The sequence below is a fragment of the Electrophorus electricus genome, chromosome 26 (genome assembly GCF_041902795.1).
Source record: "Electrophorus electricus isolate QZ-2024a chromosome 26, ASM4190279v1, whole genome shotgun sequence".
Taxonomy (NCBI): domain Eukaryota; kingdom Metazoa; phylum Chordata; class Actinopteri; order Gymnotiformes; family Gymnotidae; genus Electrophorus; species Electrophorus electricus.
In genome coordinates this window covers 1,566,886-1,587,776 of record NC_137522.1, presented here as the reverse complement: position 1 = coordinate 1,587,776, position 20,891 = coordinate 1,566,886, and the positions used below count along the sequence as shown (strand labels likewise).

Below are 20,891 nucleotides of genomic sequence, written 5' to 3'. Positions count from 1 at the left end.
CAAGAAAATACAATCGAATGCCAGGAATATTTGAGCCACCATTTTTCTGGTATATCATAACAGTACAAACAGTCCGGTGAATGTAAGTCCAATACTAAAATACTGTCCTTGCTCACATCACAAATTTTAGGATTTTAGAGTCATTTTTGTCTTCAGACAGAGTAGGAGCTGCTGTGGCTTTGGTATTTTTGTTTTATCTGCTGTGTCTAAGTTTTGCTGAGCTGTGGGTCAGAGGGGTCACAGCGTTACTGCCGGAAATACACTGCTTTTCTGTTCTCCATGGCAACGGTAAGGGAAACATGACGGTACTATCTGCCATGGATACGGCCTAACTTTAACACATCCACCAACTAGACCCATACACTGACTATATGTTCTCCAACAAAGTCTTTATTGTAATGTGTGAGCCCTAAGAGTGAAAATAGGTCGTGACGTTCCCATAAAGATATTTCAAAGAACACAAGAACCGTTGTGAGTACAGTTTTCATCACACTGCCATTATAAAGTCATCAACAGGTGGCGTTTATTTTAATCGCAGACAATTGTGTAATCGCCGGCCAAACTACCTCAGAAGAATATTATCACATTATCTAATGACGCCGAAGTCTTTGTTTTCGTGAATACTAACGAAGCTTGGATTGTCTTGCTGTCCGTCGCGTTTCCAAAAACACTGCACACGAACGTGCGCCCGCACATTTCCACCGGCGCGGCGAGGCGCGCCTCCACGGCACGGCGGCACCCCTCACGCCCTGCGAAACCGGGGACGGGCGGAAGCTTTTCGCCTGTGTAGATGCACAGCGTCGCCACGCGGGCAGAAGCAGCAGCGGCTGGCGCGTGATGAAATCCCCGCAGGCGCTCCTACCCGCCCGCGTGCCGAAGGTGGGGGGGTTGTGATCCGCGAGAGGGGGAGGCTTTGAGAAGAGGCGCAGGACCCGCTCCTTTCGTCCGGAATTAGTCCTGCTCGCTCTCATTCTCGCCGCTCGGTCGGGATGTACGCTTGATGCACCTTTGCATTATTCGACACCATCCGTCCAATCCCGAAGATTTTTCTTGAGGTAGGTCCGAACTTTCCGAAACTTGGCTCTGCGGAATGCAGGAGTGGGTCTGACAGTACAGCTGTGCGCTGATGAGGACTGGCTTTATGTGGATTCGGGCTCCAGCTAGCCTTTATCTTTGTGCACTTCACTTCAGATATTTTGGACAGTGCGTTGTGAGGTCTGCTTTGGGGCTGCAAACATACGGCTGAATTAATTCGGAGCGAGCTCGTAAAATAGTAATGCACCAACAAGCACCTAAACGGATGTTTTCACGCTATACCTGGCGTTTACCTGTGATTGCAAACAGACTATAGAACTGCGGCTCCGAGTTGTAGGCTGCTTCTAACTTGTAAGCGATGTCTGTAGCCCTGCGCTAGCGGTGCGCAGAAGCTCTGAGACTGGTCTTTAGGCTGAGCCCCGTTATCCTGTACTTATGTAGCAGCGTTATTTCTACGCAAACACTCTTCGCCGACTCTTCACAAAGACTCTTCGCCGTCATTAGTTAGATAATATGATAAAATGCTTCACGCGATTTTGAAATGAGTATTATTAGGCCTAAAGCCTAACAATAAATCGCAGTCTATGGGATGACCGTTGCACGGTGTTGCATTCAGGGATCCGTTGGAGGGCTATGTGCCTTAATCAGATCAGTGACTTGTGTCTGCAAGCGTTTTAGTTATCAAAGTCAAACGCGCCTGTGTGCGGGGGTGCAGTTCACAGTGCTGCCGCTAGGAATCCTAACACTTTTTTTTTTTTTGCCCGGGCGTAGCAGCGCCGGCCACTCCCTCTATGAAGCACGTTTATTTAGACTAAAACATTAGGATAATGTTTGTATTTGGAGTGTATACGTAGTTTATGTTCTTAAAATCGCTTTTAAAATGTTTTAAAGTGCGTTAAATACGCAGGTGAACGGCACTGCGCAGATTAATGCGACATAGCGTCACCCGTTGCTCCTGTTTCAGCTGGGAGGGAAATCTTAAACACTTTTTCCAAACGGTCCTTATTATTTATAATCCCTAGGTTTTTTTAGTAGAACAGTAGATTTCAATAAGACTCAAAGGCTTGAGTTTGTGTGGGTGAAGTAGGTGGGCCCCTAGCAGTAAAAGAGATCACAGATTAGGCCTTTGTCTTGCAACTGTCCAAGATGGAAAATATTCAGATTGCTGCTGGCACACAGGTTAAAGGTCTTCAGTATGTAATGGGTTTGTGGGATTCTTGTTATAAGCATTTACGGTTGCGGAGGCAGTAATCTTTGGTTCAGAAACTCTTAAGAGATTAAAGCAAACTGGTTTCAGTAACTGCATGCGCGTCTGCTCGTCGTCGTGCCATTCTTCTCGGGTGTGTGTCTTATTTGGGGAAAGAGGTCATATTAACCATTAGAAAAGGCACTTTGCCTTCTTAATCAGCTGTACATTTGAAAACCTTTTTTTTTTTGCCTGTTAAAAAGGATTGTGGGGTGTTTTAAATCTGTAAAGCCATGCTAACATAATAATTAAACAAACACAACTATAATTCTTAAGTCTTTCATTTTGTTTTTGCACTGATGTGCTAATAAATTTATACAAATTCACACTTGCAGGCCACTAATGACCATCAGTGTAACGTTAAAAACCAGTACATTCACATTATTTATTCCCATCTTCTCTCTGTAGTTTCTCCACTGCAGTGAAAAGTCTGCAAGTGGCTTTAAAAATGACGACATCAAATGTACTTCTCTGCTGTTCTACTTTTGGAGAATAATTTGTTATTTGGTAGATGTCTAAACAACTGCTGGGATAAAGTTCAGCCTGACACCAGAAAGACTCTTTCAACATACTTTCTATAGAATTTAGAGTAGATCTGGATTTCAGCGTTACTGAAATTTTCCCACATTTCGAATTATTATGTACAACATAATAATAATTAAAAAAAAAGAATTATTTCAGCGATGACATCAACATATGTGTATTAGGTGCCTGAGAAAAACTGAACAACTGCAGTCTGGGACAGAATCTTGTACTGAGTTTCCGCTAACCTCCTGTCAGTCACTTTCTGAAACACTGCACCAAGCTCGGTCACTCCGTTACCCCCCGCCCGTCCGTCAGGCTGAACTCATGGAGGCATCCAGTAAGCACTTGTACTGTGGACAGAAAACACACTGTGGTTCTGCATACAAGTGCTCCCACCCTGGGATCAGAGCTACCACGTCAACCTCCAAAATGAAATCATGACAACTTTGGTAATGCCACAAAACTGTAACTCTGCTGCCCGCCTGGATCTTAGAGGTGTGGTTTGTGTTCATGGATGAAAGAGTAGAAAAAACAATTCACCTGAGTGTTGTTGTGTTCACCTATTTAACCACTAGAGGGTGTGTTTCCTGAATGTTGACTGATGCACCTTTAAAGTGTCACAGGAATGGGAAATCTCCAGAGCACTACACACAATGCAGTTAAGCTCCCTATTGCTGATATGATGTTATTGTTATTGCAAGGGTGTCCAATCTTATCCACAAAGAGCCAATGTACTTGCAGGTTTTCATTCAAACTACATTGGAGCAACACCTGATTCCATGTCTGATTCCATACGTAATTCCATACCTAATTCCATTTTTCCAGTTCACTGGTCTCCTTGGTTGGAATGAAAGCCTCTTAGCAGATAAGACTGGATGTACTCCTAGTTCCATTCCCAGATGAATCGTTACCTCTCTGCTATTTTCTGTTTTTCTGTGACTGGCTGGCTAGTCACTGGGAAGCACTATGACCTCCACATCTCTGCATGCAGGACAGCTCTCAGCCAAGAAGTGGTCGAATATTCTTAGTGATGCTTCCATTGCCACAGTGTACTGTTGTCATTGTAATTGGACAGTTGGCAACTAAAATGGCTTATTAATTACTGTTACAAAAGTAAACCAGTCTGAAGAAGGTAAATACAGTGTATTACCTATACTTGCATCAAATAAGTAGTGTCTAATAGAGCCCAGATCAATGATTATTATGCAGATTAATCTGCCCATTATAGTAAACCTCTCCTTTGTTTTGCTAAAACAGTCAAGCAGTCAGTGTTACAATATCCAGGAGAGAAATGGTTTTAAACTATTAAGCTACTATTCTAAGAGAAATTCTGATGATGGCGTATGAAGGGGGAATATTATGAATACTGTGGAACTCTCCATCAGGCACCCTTCTGGTTTGAGAATGAGAAAGCGCATCATAAATGCGTGTGATGCCAAAATGCCATCATCTTAAGGTTGTTTTGAGGTTTAAAGTGCTGTTTTGAATGATCACTGGACCTGCGTCTTTCTTCAGAAGGAGGCAGAGAAGGACAATGCTGTCTAAAGTCCTCGTCCTGTACTTCCTGTACGGAGTGTCGGTCTACAGCCAGATTCCTTCGTGCCATCGTGAGTGGTCTACACGTTTCACTGTTCCAATGCCTCGTTGACGTATTTTTCACGTTTACATTAACAGTATTTAGGAGACGCTCTTCTCCAGACTTACAGAAGAATTATTATGTGCCAATTAATATTAATGAAATTCTCATGAATCTTAAAAATGTGACAGAATTTTAATTTGCAGCATAAGTCATATAGTGGAGTTAATAAGTAATTGGACACTGACACCGAAATCGTGTACATTGGATTTGAAATGAAAAAAAAAAAAGTCTATATATACATAAAGGGCAGGATATCAGCCTTGATATGAGGACATCAAACAGGAACCACAGCTCTTCTATACACCGCCTCCCAGTTTGAGGGGAACATACGTAATTGGACACCCAAACCACGAGTACAATATTACATTTAGTACTTTGGCTGCAAATCTTTTATAATGGCTTCCTCGCTGCGGCCCAAAGACTGGACTAGATGTGGGCTGGGCTCAGACAGACCATCTGTGCCATTGAAACATTTAATGACTTATCTGTGATTGATTTATTCTGATTTTGAGACTTGCGCTGGCCTGTTTTACTGGTATTAACACTTCTTTGGATCTCCAGTTAATACGTAATAAATAATAATATATAATACATATAATAATACATTATTACAAAATAAATGTAAATGTCCCATATAGATAGACTCAACTAGAACTCTTTTTTAGCACCCTCATATGAAATTTAACCCCTTACCTGATTCCTTAGGAATATGTATTAAAATGTTGTAGCTCACCGATTTAAATCCATTCTGCACTTTAACCGCATAATTATTGTCTCATTTACATTTTAAATCCAGTGTGCCCACAGTTGTCACTATGTAATTATGATGATATATATATGCACACCTATACAGTAGATGGAGAGAGCACAGAGTTTTCATGGTTTTAATAGAAGTCATGCATGAGATTCATTCTACACTGGATTAATTAGCTAATTAATTCAACTAAATAACTCGCTTGAGATGCCAAAAGAAGACAGGCTGCTCACTTCATGGGAATCATGGGAATGAGGGCTGTTTCGTTCCCAACAGCTAGTAGTGGGCGTAACATTAATGACCTCACTTGAATACAGTTTAGTTATTATGGCAGGGAAGTTGGGAATGCTTAGGAAAAAGAGGCCATCTTTTCCCTTCTTGGACTCCACTGCTCCATTCAGGAGTGACTGTAATACTTTAAACATCTTGAAATTTGAACGTAAGCTGGTTCGTCTAATGGTTTTAGTAACACTTGTACAGCCTGAAAGACTTCCATTACAAAGGCAGAATTAGTCCAACATCTCTATACATATTTGATGATGGATGATGTATAGAATTCCCTTTCAACTACATTGCTTGCAATATTAATAAAACAAAATATTGTTTTATATGCAGTATGAAACTGTAACATAATATAATATTAGCATTGCTGCAAATAAATACAATATAATATAAGAGAAAAATGTTTTCATGACGTTGTGCAATCTGTGCAATTTCAAATATCATCTCACTTCTGCATTTCTCTGTCTTCTGTTGTTCAGAAAAGCCCGAGTGCCCGATTGACTTGTTCTTCCTCATCGATACGTCGGAGACTATCGCCCTACAGGAAGATCCTCCGGGAAGCCTGGTGGAGAGCGTCAAGGAATTCACCATCACCTTTGCCCAGAAGCTGGAGAATGTGGACTACAAGGACCGGGTGAAGATCAGCTGGTCGGTGGGGGGTCTTCACTTCTCCATGAGGCAGAAGCTCATCAGCGCTCTCGATAGCAAGAACAAGTTCATCGAGAAACTGAGGTCTATCCAGTACCTGGGCAAGGGCACGTTCATCGACTGCGCCATCACGAACATGACCACGGAGATGCTTCGCACGCCGTCCAAACCCAATGTCAAGCGCTTTGCCGTCGTCATCACGGACGGTCATGTGACAGGAAACCCCTGCGGGGGGATCAAGGTGGCCGCTGAGCGGGCTCGGGACGAGTCCATTAAGTTGTTTGCGGTAGCGACGTCCATGAACCTCGATGAAATTGGCCTCAGAGAGATTGCAAACTCGCCAGCTGGGGTTTACCGCAGCGACTACATGGCTGTCAGTCTCACCGGAGCTCGACCTCTCATCTTAACCGAGACCATTGACCGTATCTACGACACAATGGTACTGTTGTTCTTTGAACAGCATGATATTAAGGTGTCTTCCAACATGCAAACATAGTATGACACAGCGTGACCCGTGTGTGATGTTTTCTGTGTTTCTCCCACCAGCTTCATCTGGCATACCAAGAGGTAAGACCCCTTCTACGGTATTTCTCATACTCTTGTTCTCCGAAGCATGATCAGAGTGTCAAATAGTATTTATTACTAAGGGCATTATTATACAAAAGTATGAATCTTCAAATTATTGTAGATAAATGGATAATATACTTTGATTATTCTTGAGGGTTTTCATGTTTATAGGAGTCAGTGTAGTTTACTTTGTAGATATGTGTATATACAACTTTAGACCACTAGGGGTTGAGCTGATGGGTCAGGTGATAAGTCATGTGTTAAATGGGACCACCCAACAGCAATATGTTTGGATAGTAGATTACTGGATGAGCTTAAGGAACACTCTATCCATGCAAGAAAGTGGTTACCAAGAACTGTTGTCTCTTTTTAATGTTCTGACAGTGCTACAGTCTCAGGTGCTTGGAAACTCCTGGACCTCCAGGACCCGCTGGGTATAGAGGACAAAAAGTGAGACTGGATTTCACTATACTCCATTATATTCCATTATCCTCCATTATCCTCCTTTATATTCCATTATACTCAACTATACTTCATTGTACTCCATTATATTCCATTAAACTCCACTGTACTCCATTATCCTCCATTACATTCTATTATAGTCCATTATACTCAACTATACTCTACTATATTCCATTATCCTCCATTATCCTCCTTTATATTCCATTATACTCAACTATACTCCACTATATTCCATTATCCTCCTTTATATTCCATTATACTCAACTATACTCCACTATATTCCATTATCCTCCTTTATATTCCATTATACTCAACTATACTCCACTATATTCCATTATCCGCCATTATCCTCCTTTATATTCCATTATACTCAACTATACTCCACTATATTCCATTATCCTCCTTTATATTCCATTATACTCAACTATACTCCACTATATTCCATTATCCTCCTTTATATTCCATTATACTCAACTATACTCCACTATATTCCATTATCCTCCATTACCCTCCTTTATATTCCATTATACTCAACTATACTCCATTATCCTCCTTTATATTCCATTATACTCAACTATACTCCACTATACTCCATCATTCTCAGCTGTTGTGATGTGTTAAAGCTGCCAGTATTATACTCTACTCCTCTGTCTTCTCTAAGTTGATATCCTTTCACTAATTTGACAGGGTGCTAAAGGAGACCACGGTGTATCTGGTCATAAAGGTGAAAGGGGTCGCCCTGTGAGTACAAACCCATTCAGAGCTACACGGTCATATTTACGGACATAAATATAAATACTACGGACATAGTCATAATTGTATCATCTGTAAATGTAAAAACTCTGTAAGTGCCAACCAACACCACAAACCAAAAGGCTGTATATCGTCCATCAAATGTACTCGGAAAAAGCACATTACACTACCCATTAATAGAATACAATACAGTACACAGGATCCTAATTCTAAAGTGATCATGACAACCAAACAAGTTGTGTGTCGTAATTGAATGTACAGCTTGCCAAAGCAAATGTAACATTTTTTCTCACTCTCTCATCTGCAGGGTGACCCTGGTATCGAGGGTCCCATTGGTCACCCTGGACGAAAAGTAAGTCATTCACATTGTTCAGTCCCTATCTTTTTTTAAATAAATGATTATTTATGTGTCTATAAATGTGTATTTATCTGACTGTTTTCATCATCTGTTCGTTTAGGGAGAACGTGGTCTGAAAGGTGAAAAGGTACAGTGCATTTTAAACATGACCTCTGAAGATAACCGCAGGACTTGACCTGAATTCCACAAAGCAGAAAGCCAGTGTTGAATAAACACATATTTTTTTTTAACTTACAGGGAGATATCGGCACCCAAGGGAAGAAGGTAAAGTCCTCCGTCGCTGCATTCCCAATGATGTGTCAATGGCCTGTTGCTTTAAAGTACTATCATAATGTGTGATGTGTCTTCGCTGTCTAGGGAGTTGAGGGGTTGGCTGGACGCAATGGCACAGATGGTCAGAAGGTGAGCGCAAACACTGAACGTCTAGAACGTCTAGGATCTATAGTTTCATTGTGCTTTTTAGTTAAAAATCCAATTCAAAATGTCAGTTTTCAGGCCATCTGAATCAAATGCAAATGTAAATATGTTTGCAGGGGAAAATTGGCCGCATTGGGGCCTCGGGCTGTAAAGGAGACCCTGGTGACAAGGTAGGCGAGCAACTCAGGGTTTGAGCGGAAACCTGAAAGCGTATTTGAACGTGTGTCTTGATGCATGTCCATTCATTTGGTAGGGTCCTGATGGCTATGCAGGAGATGTAGGAGACCCTGGTCAGCCAGGGGCCCCTGGAGACAAGGTTTTACATTGGTTTTACATCTATGTTGTTGTTGTTGCTGCTATGTGTTAACTTTGCAGTGTAAAACGCTTCATTTTCTTTGTAGGGAGATCCAGGTCGTCCCGGGAGACCAGGACCCCCAGGCCCAGCTGGAGAACCTGGCGCCAAAGTAAATAAATCAATACGTAGATGGATAGATTGATTGACCGATCTGAAATCAGTTGGTCTGTAATTGACTGTCTAATTCCCCTTAGGGTGAGAGAGGAAGTCCGGGAACACCTGGCTTTCCAGGGCAGAAGGGGTCTACTGTAAGTGGTATTCATTTATATGTTTGTTTGTTGACAGATTTTCCAACTTTAACCATTTCATTGTATATAACAGGGAATGGCAGGAAGCCCTGGACCTAAAGGGGACCCTGTAAGTAGAAATATGTATATGTTATTTGAATTACAGTGCATTGTGTATCTTGGCACAGTGGTTTTACTGGGCTCTGTGGACATTTGCCGTTCTGTTGATAGGGTAGAAGAGGAGACCCTGGGCCAAAGGGGAGCTCGGGACAAGATGGAGCAAAAGGAGAAAAGGTGTGTCTCATTGGCTGCTTTAACTGTGAAGGTTGGTCTCATTGGCTGCTTTAACTGTGAAGGTGTGTCTCATTGGCTGTTTAATACAGAATCTGATTGGTTTGCCGTTACATGTAAGGGAATTAACACACGGCCAGTTGTCCCTTCTGTCCTCACTGACACAGTGCTGAGTGAGCGAGTGTGTGTTCCAGGGCGAACCAGGTCCGGAAGGCTTACGGGGACTTGCAGGAGAAGATGGAAACAAAGGTGCTAAGGTAACTTGCACAGTGTGCCACTGCCATGTCCCGAGGACCTCCCGGGCCACATGTGTAACCTCCCCAATGTGTTTAGGGGGATCAAGGACTTCCAGGACCAAGAGGCTCACCAGGTGTTCGAGGGGAGCCCGGGAGAAATGTAAGAGCACTGTACAGCAATACCTGCTCCCCATACTGCTCCAGTCAGCAGTGAATAAATGTGTTTGCCACTGGCAGTAAAGTGTGGGAACACAGAGAAGCCGTGGGCTGGTTGGGCTTTGTACTGGAGGAGCTGGTTATAAGCCAGCCAATAAGTGGAGAGATAAAGGAAGACGTGTTTTTTGTTGTCAGGGTAGCCGTGGCGATCCCGGAGAAGCAGGCCCCAGAGGTGACCCGGGCCCCCCTGGCGCAAGTGTATGTCCACCAGTATCTAGCTCATTTCAGTTTCAAAATGATTACTGACACAGTAATATACCATATGTTTTTCTAATTCACGCTTATAAACTTATTAGCTCTGTCCCACACAGCAAAACTCAGTGTGGAATTAACACCTACAGCATTGAATTCACTCAGTGAACACCCAGTTTCCTGGTGTGCAGGTTTTTCTTTAATGATATATGTTTCGAATGCAGCTGATTATGTCTCTTGCTATAGGGAGATACTGGCAGACAGGGATTCAGCTATCCAGGACCGAGAGGACCAACGGTACTGTCAGAGTTATTCAGTTCAGGTTTCATTTTATATATGAAGACACGATCCACAGCCACTGATATAAACCGTTGATGTGTTCTGTAGGGTGACAGGGGAGCGAAAGGCAGATCTGGACCCAGGGGAAGCAGAGGGGACTGTGGACAGAAGGGAGAACCGGGAGAGAAGGGCCCAACAGGAGAACCTGTGAGCACCACGTCTCTGAATACGCTCGCGTCTGCTTCTCTCCGGTTATCACATTCCCAGACGCTGGCAGGCTCTCTTTAACACAGTACGTGGACGTTAGACGCACAATGACTTTGGTTGTTCTTAACGTCAGGGAGAACCTGGACCCCAAGGTGAGCCTGGACCAAGAGGGCCCAGAGGAGACCCGGGAAGAGACGTGAGTGCAGAGCCTCTTCACGCTGTACTGGATCCAGTTGATGTTCATGTCCTTGCATATCAACAGAACTGTCGTACATATTACACAACACTAAGCATTAGCTATTTATAAGGGATACAGTTCAACAATATATCAGTAGTATGTTTAAAAACAATACACTGAAATATAAGGGTATCGAAGAAGCCTTGAGTTTCAGCCTTCAGCTCACAACTCCTTTTTTATTTGGTCAGGGTGATCCAGGACCTGAAGGAGATCCAGGACTCACTGTAAGTGCAGGAGGTTTTTATTATTATTTTTGAGCTCGGCAAAACCGTGCTTCAGTTCAGTGTTTTCACTAGATTATGTTAATTCGCCTCAGGAATGTGATGTGATGAGCTACATCAGAGAGACCTGTGGGTGCTGTGGTAAGTGACTTTGACAGCCCACTGGAGATCAGCGGTACATCTGCACACTTTGGAGTTCTGCAGCTCTCTTGCTTTATCCCTGTCCTCTCTGGTATCAGACTGCGAGAAGAGATGTGGCGCCTTGGACATTGTGTTTGTGATCGACAGCTCAGAGAGTGTTGGGCTAACCAACTTTACGCTGGAGAAGAACTTTGTCATCAACACCATCAACCGACTGGGCTCGATGGCGAAAGACCCCAACTCCGAGACAGGTGGGACTGACTCACAGGTTCTCCCAGCACAACCCAACGTAGCGTAGGACCGATATGCTGGGCACAGTGTAGCCCAAGAGAGTAAGTACAGCACATGAGACTGTTCTGCTGTACAGGTCGCCTAAACGCAGTGCCAGGCAGCATGCTAATGTTAATGTTGACACGCGAGTGGTGTCGAGTGGTGAGTATGAGGTCTTGTCTCGCAGGAACACGGGTTGGCGTGGTGCAGTACAGCCACAGCGGGACCTTCCAGGCCATTCATCTTAACGACTCCAAGATCGACTCATTGTCGGCCTTCAAAGATGCCGTGAAGAAGCTGGAATGGATCGCTGGTGGCACCTGGACTCCCTCCGCCCTGAAATTCGCCTACGACAACCTGATCCGTGACAGCCGACGCAGCAGGGCGAAGGTGACCGTGGTGGTGATCACCGACGGCCGCTTCGACCCCCGGGACGACGACAAGCTGCTCAACTATCTCTGCACGAACAATAGCGTCGATGTGAACGCCATCGGGATCGGAGACATGTTTGAGCAGCCTGAGGAGAACGAGAGTCTGAAGTCCATTGCCTGTGAGGAGCAGGGAAGGGTGACAGGAATGAGACGATTTGCCGACCTGGTGGCAGAGGAATTCATTGACAAAATAGAGACTGTGCTCTGCCCCGGTGAGCTCTCTTTATCCACGCGTGCAACCTCAAGCTCACGCCTTTCACATTCAGTGCTTCTGCCGTCCTGACACAAACAACTTTGTTCTGCGTTTTAGATCCAGTGATTGTCTGTCCTGATCTTCCGTGCAAATCGGGTAAGATCTCAGCTCACTTCTGAGTGCCTTTTTGACAATCTCCGCTGTTTGCGATTAAAGCGTCCGTGATTGAAGTCCGTGCTGCTTAGACTGACATCGATAGGCCCTATTTATAAGGGCTCAAGTGGAATTAAAGTAAGATTTTGTATTCATGATGCACTTTTATGCAACACATCACACAAATCTTACTCTCCATTTCCACTTAACTAAAAAGCGATGAGGGAGAGGTAAATGAAAAAAGGGGAAATTAAAAGTAATTTTAAAAAATCTGCTTCCAAGAATAAATCTGAAATATTTAAAACATTCAGGAATACAAGGAAAACCTCAAAATCATGATGCAAATATTGTCTACTGAATTCCTGATCAAACATCAACTTAGTTGAAATAAACAGTTTTAAATATAGTTTTAAAAATGGTAAGTCAGGTTGAATTATTTACAATTTTAGCCGTCAACCTAAGCATAGCCTCCACTGTACTCAGTGGGCGGAGCCAGTTGCTCAGAGACCCCTACATTTATTGTCTCATCGCTCACTTGCAGATGTGACACCCCAGTGGAATGGGTACCCCTTACATGGACCGTTTGCAGAAGAGGGGACGGAGAATCCTGTCCCGAGCACTGTACTGAGCATCTCAAAATTACTCAACTCCCTACAGGAGGCCAAGCACCCTGAAACCTACACCAGGGCTGTAGCCACCATGGCCTACACAGCCCAGAGAGCCAAGTTTGCCATCGGACCAGAAAAACAGCAGTGGACCGATCTGTTCATTGACTCTTTCAGAGTTGTCTATGGCGACCTATTGGGCGACCCCAACAAAGCTCTGGGGTTATGTTAGGGCACGCTGGCTCTGGATTCGGCCCGATTCGGCACTTAAACAATGGCTGTGGCTTTAAGCTTTTGATATTAAAAATTGGTTGCTCTTGGCCTCTCTGTAGAACTATACTTATATAGTATATAAACACATAGTTACTAAAACCTCTAAAGGCTAGCTGGTCTTAGCATGATAGAACTAGAACTAAACTGTTAGAACTATCCTAATTTGATAAGTAACTTTATTCTGAACGGGCTATATTAATGGACAAAAGTTTAAAAAACAAAACAAAAAACCTCATATTGGCCAGTTGGATGACCACTGCTTTTCTGACTCGGAGAAGACCATAAGACCATGCGAGAAACACAACCCTCTTCCTTCTGACCTCTCCTGCTGCTTTGTTTCCTCAGCACAGTCTTCTCGAACGAGACAAACGGCGGAGTTAATGAATCCTGATGGACTGTGGGTCACATTGCTTATGCAGTATACTTCTACTAGCCTGTGCTAAGCTGCTTGAAGTCTCAAGACACGGGAGGTTGTAATATTTGATTCGATCGTCACAGTATTGACACAGAAGGAGATGTCTCACAGCTGGGAATAATCAGCTCTGATCACACAAACTCAGACTGCAAATATTTATTTTATGGTGAACTATCCGGTTTATTTTTAATCGTGCGTTACGGTTTTGCACTTTGCACATTCCAAAATCTCAGATTTTTGGGCCGAGAAGCTTCGATAGAATAGCACATATTTACACGCATCATCCACAGTGGTTACTCAGAAGCCAAAGGAGATCTCTCACATCAAACAGCATGGATGGTGAAAGCTCCGTGCAGTCACGGTGTGCTAGAGATGGTGTGGTGGTGGCTTATTATCTGGTGTCATCGGTATTTAATCATCTACTAACAAGTTTTCGAGTTTGGAACCGTACCATGTATTCAATTGCAGCACACTAAATACTTTAGTCCTACATTCCAAAACACACCGTGTAGAGTGGGAGAAGCGCTCAGAGAACATGCACAGTTAGATTTGAATACTGTGTGTAAGTTTCAGGTATTGTCTACAAATTGTAGGTAATGGTTAGCAAAGCATTTCACTGGGAACGAACGGTAAATACACAAATCTATTCATTAACGAGAAGAAATGAGAGAAACTCAAAGAAAATATGGAATGTTTTTAAAAAAAATAATTCTGTGTATGAAAATGGTGAAAGCAGGAATGCTGTGAATGCAAACTGGCTGTAATGTGGCTGTTTTATGTAATAGTGTTGTATATTAGGAATGTGATTCAAAACGACAGCTCTAGGACCGCAATGACTACATCCTGGATAAGGTGGCATTAATGCTGTCTCGCATCCATTAAACACGTGTAACAAACGCTTTGATTTGCTGCCTTTATTTATTGTCTAATTTGAGTCAGTTATTATTTTTGTTGTTATTCATTAACACAAGGTCTAGTTTAGTCCGTCAGTTACACTATATCCGGGATTTACTAAGATCTAGTAGAGTCCCTCAGTTACAGTGTACCCAGTGTCAAACAAAACCACAAAGAATATAGTTTTGCTTAATATAATAGATGTTGGGTCACTATGATAATTATGATTGACTCTGGGTCCAGATTGATTTATTTTAAAAGTTCAGTCCTGTTCTACTATGGTTTAGTAGTCAAGAAATTCCAGAATCCCAAAAAAAGGAACTGTTGGTAAAATCCTGTCACCGTACTGTTGTAGCTGCGTCATACACGTTAAACTGATTCAGTGACGTTCCATGACACCAGTGTTTGTGTTTGTCTTCGGCAGATCCGGCCGTAGCGAATTGTATCCAGCGGCCAGTCGATCTTGTTTTCCTGCTGGATGGCTCAGAGCGCATGGGTCTGGAGAACTTCCGCCAGGTCCGTGAGTTCGTGGAGAAGGTGGCTCACCGCTTGACACTGGCCCGTGGCGACGGCGACGAAAGAAACACACGAGTGGCTCTGCTACAGTATGGCGACAAGGACCGCCAAGAAGTGGCCTTCAGACTCACGCACAACCTGACCGTCATTGCCGATGGCCTGTCGAACATGAGATACCTGGACTCTGCATCCAACCTGGGCAGTGCCATCATCTACGCCATTAACAACATCCTGATGCGCGGTGCCACCCGATTGGCTCGCCGGAACGCCGAGATCTCCTTCGTCTTCATCACCGATGGCGTCACCGGTAACAAGAACCTGGAGGAGGGCATCAGCTCTATGCGCAGGGCAGAGGGCGTTGCCACCGTGATCGCTATGGGCAGCGATGTCGACCAGGAAGTGCTGACGAAGCTTGCTCTCGGAGACCAGTCGGCTATTTTCAGAGGACAGGATTTCAGCCAACTGTCCAAACCCAGCTTCTTTGAGCGCTTCATTCAGTGGATCTGCTGAGGGTTGGGGTGCTCTTATGTACTAGTGGAGGTGGAGACTGGATGTACTCATGGAGTCAGCTTGATCATCAGGGTCAGTGGCAGGGTTGTCCTCCATCTATCAGCTCTGTAAGCTCCACAGATACATGACCTTTGGAAATGGAATGAATTTACAGAATATATATATATATATACACCTTTACAGAATTCTATATATATATAAATTTACAGAATTCTATATATAGAAAGATGTGTGGGTTACCCCTCATAATCAAGCCAACTCCATGACATACCAGAGGACTTAGAAGAAGGGAGCAGGAAGACACTGCAAAAAAGTTAAAAGACAAACACTACAAAGATTATTTACTGAATGTTTAACTTTTTGATAAAGTTGTGTTGCCATTGTAGATTTTTTGGGGTTTTTTTTTTTTTTTTGGAAAAGGGCTCTACATTTATTTTTATTTTTTACATTTAATATTTGTTTTTATTTGTATTCACACCAAGGTGCTAAACCAGAGTTAGACTGGAGTTTTACCTGGATGTCTTTGAAAGACATCGGTCACGTATCAGATACAATAATTCTAATTCAGGGTTAAATGAAACTGTTTAGACAAATACAAGCGTCACATTGTCTCTGTCAGCAGTAGTCGGTTTGGTATTTCATCCTACTTATTTAATCTTTTAAAGAGCCATGCTGTAGTGTTCAAATTTCTTTTGCTTTTGTATCTCCCTGACACACAAACCCTGTGACTCCACAGCTAGTCTCAGGAATGTACCAAAATGACCCTACACCCCTTGCTTCCAAACTCATATGTGCTCATGAGTGAGTGATGTGTTAAAGAACCTACGATTTTAAATGATGTACTACAGAGATGTTCGCATACTTAGTTATGAAGAGTAAGAATTAGCAGAAGCCCCGTTTTGAGCATTTTAAAAGCACTGTAATCAGCTGTACTGAGTATATGTTAGGATGCCATTATGATGAAGGCTGTAATTTTGACATGCTGTAGCACATTTGAAGGATGTACCCTCGGTTGTTTTTGTCCACTTCAGTATTACTACAATAAAATCGGCTGTGGTAAACTACATGGCGTGTGCTTGACATTGTTACTGCACAGTGTAAAATTACGATTAAACATAGAGTAAGAGTCCCGTCCCGTCCCCCGGTCATTTTGTACAACAGACTGCAAAATTCCTGCTCTCGATTACACTGCACGGTAAAGTCCAGCCAGTCAAATTCCCAATCATCTGACGAAGGAATGTCTGTTTGAAGAAAGACGACGATAAACGGCATTAACCACACCTTTCCTCAAAAATATGACTTCCTTGGTCACATTCCCTTCTATTACCTCTGTTCTCTTGATGAGGTTTGTTAGTCATATACTGATCATGATGGTATTGAAATAAACATAAAATAATCCAAACAATTAAAAAGTTGGCGCTTTGCATGTCCCCCAGGACAGGAATAACAGCCACTGGCTAGTACGCTTGTTCATAGATGAGGGGGACCAAAAGGCATTCACTGTGAGATATATGACTAAATTCGGATATCGTGGGACAACTCAGTACCTCCACCCAACATCTTGTTGCTACTGTTTCCATTTTCCCGTTGCGCCTACAAACCTCTCAGTGGGACCTCAGCCAGTTTTTGTCGGGAGATTTTGTCATTTCTGGTGGTTAATTCAGCTGTTGTAACTTCTCATCGCGTCCGACTCCGAAACAACCAGCGGACGTTACGACACTTGGCATAAATTCAGCATAAGCGATCACAAAACCCAGGACCAGATTTCGGATTCCAGTTCCTGGGGTTCCTCTAACGTAGGCTACATGAACGGGAGATCTGCGCGCATAGGTCGGTAACACTCCCCGGGCGGGGCTGGGAGCCCTCATATACAAACGTGCAGTTTGGTCCAGAGGACACTCTGTACGTGGGACGAGGAAAGTCTTCGCGTCTAACGTTTGAATGTGGCTTTTCCTCTAGTTGGGTAAGTGGGACATACTTAAATAAAGTATGTAAAGTAGCAAATGACCTTGCTGGAAAACGGTTGCTTAGCGGTCCGTGGTGTTATTCTAATGATCGTGCTGTTTGCGGTGAGCCAGACGTTTGCAGCATTTGCTGTTTGCAGCGAGCCAGTCTGCTTGGCGCGGGTTCTGCATCTGCTTTACTGGTTTTTTTTTTTGTTTTTTTTTTTTTTGTTGTTTTTTGCGTTTCTGCAGTAGTTTACCATGGCCGACACTGCCGAGTTCATCAAGGACCTGTGTACTCCTGCTTTTGTTGTGGACCTCGATGTCGCGAAGAGAAACGCAGCAGTGATGCTGGATCGCTTCCAGAAGCTCGGCGTTCAGCTACGACCTCACATGAAGACCCATAAAACACTGTGAGCTCGCACTAGGGTGTTTGTCTTCATAAGATAACTGCATAGCTTCGACACTGCTATCTAACGCCTATTCATCTTTAAACTCCTGAAACGCAGTTTCAGCGACTCGACTCCTGGAGAGTTTTATTGCGCTATTACGCAGCGATGATGGCGCGTTAAATAGCGGCTTTTTCCCCACAGCGAGTGCGCCGACATCATGACTGGCGGCTCTCGCCGCTGCATCGTCGTGTCCACGCTGGCCGAGGCGTCTTTCTACGCGGACCACGGCTACGACGACGTCCTGTACGCGTATCCGCTGCCGCGCGACAAGGTGCAGCGCTGCGCGGAGCTGTGCGAGAGGATGGCCTTGTTCCACGTGCTGCTGGACAACGGCCCCGCGCTGCAGGAGCTGAAGAGGAGGCCGCTGAAGCAGGGCAAGCTGTGGCGCGTGTGGATGAAACTGGACTGCGACAACGGCAGAGGTGTGAAGTACAGAGTGACCTCACCTTTGGCCAGCTCACATGTTTAATGTACCTGTGAGGATTATTTAAACAGCTTTAACTGGATGTAGCACAAATGACGATTAGTGAGATTACTAATTAAAAGGATTTAAACTCACAGTTGCCCAATCTAGTAGAAACTAATATATCCATGTCAAGGAAATTTGACCTTGCAATGATTGATTTTTTTATTATTATTATTTTTTTTTTAAAGTGGAAATCAGTTAACATGGTGAGCGATTTAGGTTTTCCTTGCTTTTTTGCTCTGGGTCTTAGCGGGGGTTCTTCACTCTGAGCCTGCCGCTCTGCAGTTAGCCCGGGAGATCTCTGAGACCACAGGAGTGGAGTTGTATGGGATCTACGCGCACTGTGGAAACACCTACGGCTGTAAGGGGCGAGAGCAAATCGAAGCTATCGCACAAGAAACTACCACAAATCTACTGCAGTTTATGGAAAGGTATGCTGTCCCGGTCACTTGCTTATCTGAATGGTGCAAAGTTCTTGTTTTGTCATGCAAAAAAGGAGAGAATTCTTCTTTACAGGTTCATAGTCCTCTTGGTACTAATTTTCCTAATTTTTGCAATGCCTCCTGTGTGATTTTATGTCCTTTGTCACCTGTATGTTACAGACTAAAGGCCATTGGAATCCAGGGTCTCAAGTCTAGCATCGGATCCACTCCTTCTTGTAGTCACCCGGTTCCAGATATGGCCATGTTGAGTGAAGTCCACCCTGGCAATTATGTATTTTATGGTCAGTGGGATGTCCTGTCATTTTCTCGGCTGGGCAGAGGGGCTTGCTTTGCTGGGATTCTGATTCGTTAAAGCTCACTGGAAACAGAATTGTGCTTTTGGATGAGACGTTTGACCCTGCGCGAGTGCCTTTCACTCTGTACGTCTGTTGTGTGACGTGTAGATGTGCAGCAGTCTTTGATTGGCTCCTGCAGACTTGAGGACGTCGCAGTGCGGGTGCTGACGAGGGTCATAGGTCATTACCCACACAGGAACCAGTTACTGGTGGACAGTGGCTGGGCTGCCCTGAGCCAAGATGGTGGCGGGTGTTTACCCACGGGCTACGCTGTCATCCAGGGGCACCCAGAACTAAAGTAAGACAACGTTGGAAACCTTAGGGGCAATCACAATTTATTACTGTACTGGGATCATCCTATAGGAGCTAGTGGAGCACTGAAAATAGCAGTGCGCTATGTGACTTATTGGTGTCTAAGAAAATGTATTGTAAATGTATAAGGCTGGTTAACGCTTAATATATTAATTACATGGAGCAAATGTTCCTTATTGACCATTAATTGGGTTAAGTTTCTATAATATCACAAAAGCATGCAATAAAGATTTGCAGTATGGATGTGCAAAATGACCAGGTGACATGTCTGAGTAGTATCCAGAATAAAGTGAAAGGATTTGTTTCGCTGGGCAGACTGACGTCCATGACTCAAGAGCACGGCCGAGTGGAGCCTGTCTCTGGACCGCTGGACTTTGGCCAGTTCCCCCTGGGCTCGATGTTCTCCCTTATACCGTACCATGTGAGTGGCTAGAACTCTGACCACATTAAGTCCCAACAAGCAGCCAAGCCATGTGTTTATATAATACGATCAACATGTGAGGCTTATGTGCTACGTGTATCCTGGAAAATCTACTTCCTCCTTCCCTCAGGTGGTACAAATACTACAGAGGTGATGTGCATGCAGAAGAGGTCGCACTTTTGCTATTTCTGTTGATGACAAAGTGACTGTTGCGCATCTGTTCTGAAGCGTTGGTGCAGAGACAATATAAAGAGAAGGATGGAATATGGCCCAGATTGTTTCTGTGCAGAGCTTTTCTGTTTGAAGCATATTGAGTAATGTGACATCCAAGTAAGGCAGCTATGACTCACCTATTAAATTTGCCTAATGCCTCATACTCGAGGATGAGGACTTTGCTCGTGTTCCCCATCTGTTCAGATCTACCATCTTCAGTTGGTGTATGAATGTGATTTCCCCCTGAAAGCCAGAGAACAAACTCCATTTTAATTCTGAAATGGACACAGTGGATCTTTGCATGTAATTGAAACATTTTTCCCCATTTAAACAGGACAAAAGCAGACTTTTCAGTGAATGCTGTTTTGGCGTTGTTTTCCAGGCTTGCGCCACAGCCATGATGTACCCGGTCTATAGTGTCCATTCCCAAGGCAAGATTGTGAGCACTTGGAAACCCGTTCGTGGATGGTAAAGAGACCCCACTAAAGGAAACGTATTCCTTAGTAAAGCTCGCCAGAAATGTTAGATAATGACACAAAGGTAGAGAATGTTTGATGCCACGTCTGAATTTTTTTTCTCCCAAATTGATTGTATAAATATGGACTCTCAATAAAATAATTGAATGCCGACCTCGGCTTGCACAGATCGTTGTTTTCGCTTGTGTTTTCTACATGTGCACCACTAGTCTGCAAACAGCGAAAACTTTATTCCAGACCATGTATATGACACGAAAGCTGAGCGCCAGTCGGGGCTGTAC

The 20,891-nt window shown here is 43.7% G+C and overlaps 2 protein-coding genes across 5 annotated transcripts; both read left to right on the top strand.

The window, feature by feature from the left end:
- The first annotated feature begins 824 nt into the window (after positions 1-824).
- col6a2 (collagen, type VI, alpha 2) lies at positions 825-16,613 on the top strand. Of its 4 annotated transcripts, none has more exons than XM_027027373.3 (28): positions 825-1,055; positions 4,322-4,413; positions 5,961-6,568; positions 6,676-6,696; positions 7,081-7,146; positions 7,846-7,899; positions 8,219-8,263; positions 8,370-8,396; positions 8,507-8,533; positions 8,627-8,671; positions 8,803-8,856; positions 8,940-9,002; positions 9,088-9,150; positions 9,236-9,289; positions 9,363-9,398; positions 9,500-9,562; positions 9,754-9,816; positions 9,893-9,955; positions 10,147-10,209; positions 10,450-10,500; positions 10,591-10,689; positions 10,823-10,885; positions 11,116-11,151; positions 11,244-11,289; positions 11,388-11,540; positions 11,747-12,202; positions 12,301-12,339; positions 12,878-14,526. In XM_027027373.3, exons 2-28 carry the CDS (start codon positions 4,341-4,343, stop codon positions 13,171-13,173), a joined length of 2,727 nt encoding a protein of 908 aa, XP_026883174.2. In that variant the 5' UTR covers positions 825-1,055; positions 4,322-4,340; the 3' UTR covers positions 13,174-14,526. The 4 variants fall into 4 exon arrangements, with proteins under 4 accessions (XP_026883174.2, XP_026883173.2, XP_026883175.2 ...); XM_027027372.3 differs by lacking the exon at positions 12,878-14,526 and adding an exon at positions 14,948-16,613 and having other exon boundaries at positions 839-1,055; positions 4,325-4,413; XM_027027374.3 differs by lacking the exon at positions 12,878-14,526 and adding an exon at positions 14,948-16,613 and having other exon boundaries at positions 840-1,055.
- A 740-nt stretch (positions 16,614-17,353) lies between these two features.
- On the top strand, positions 17,354-20,780 carry zgc:162816 (D-serine dehydratase). Its single transcript, XM_027027375.3, has 8 exons — positions 17,354-17,512; positions 17,745-17,905; positions 18,086-18,366; positions 18,661-18,841; positions 19,013-19,134; positions 19,297-19,486; positions 19,816-19,921; positions 20,517-20,780. Exons 2-8 carry the CDS (start codon positions 17,754-17,756, stop codon positions 20,604-20,606), a joined length of 1,122 nt encoding a protein of 373 aa, XP_026883176.2. The 5' UTR covers positions 17,354-17,512; positions 17,745-17,753; the 3' UTR covers positions 20,607-20,780.
- Positions 20,781-20,891: the final 111 nt, after the last annotated feature.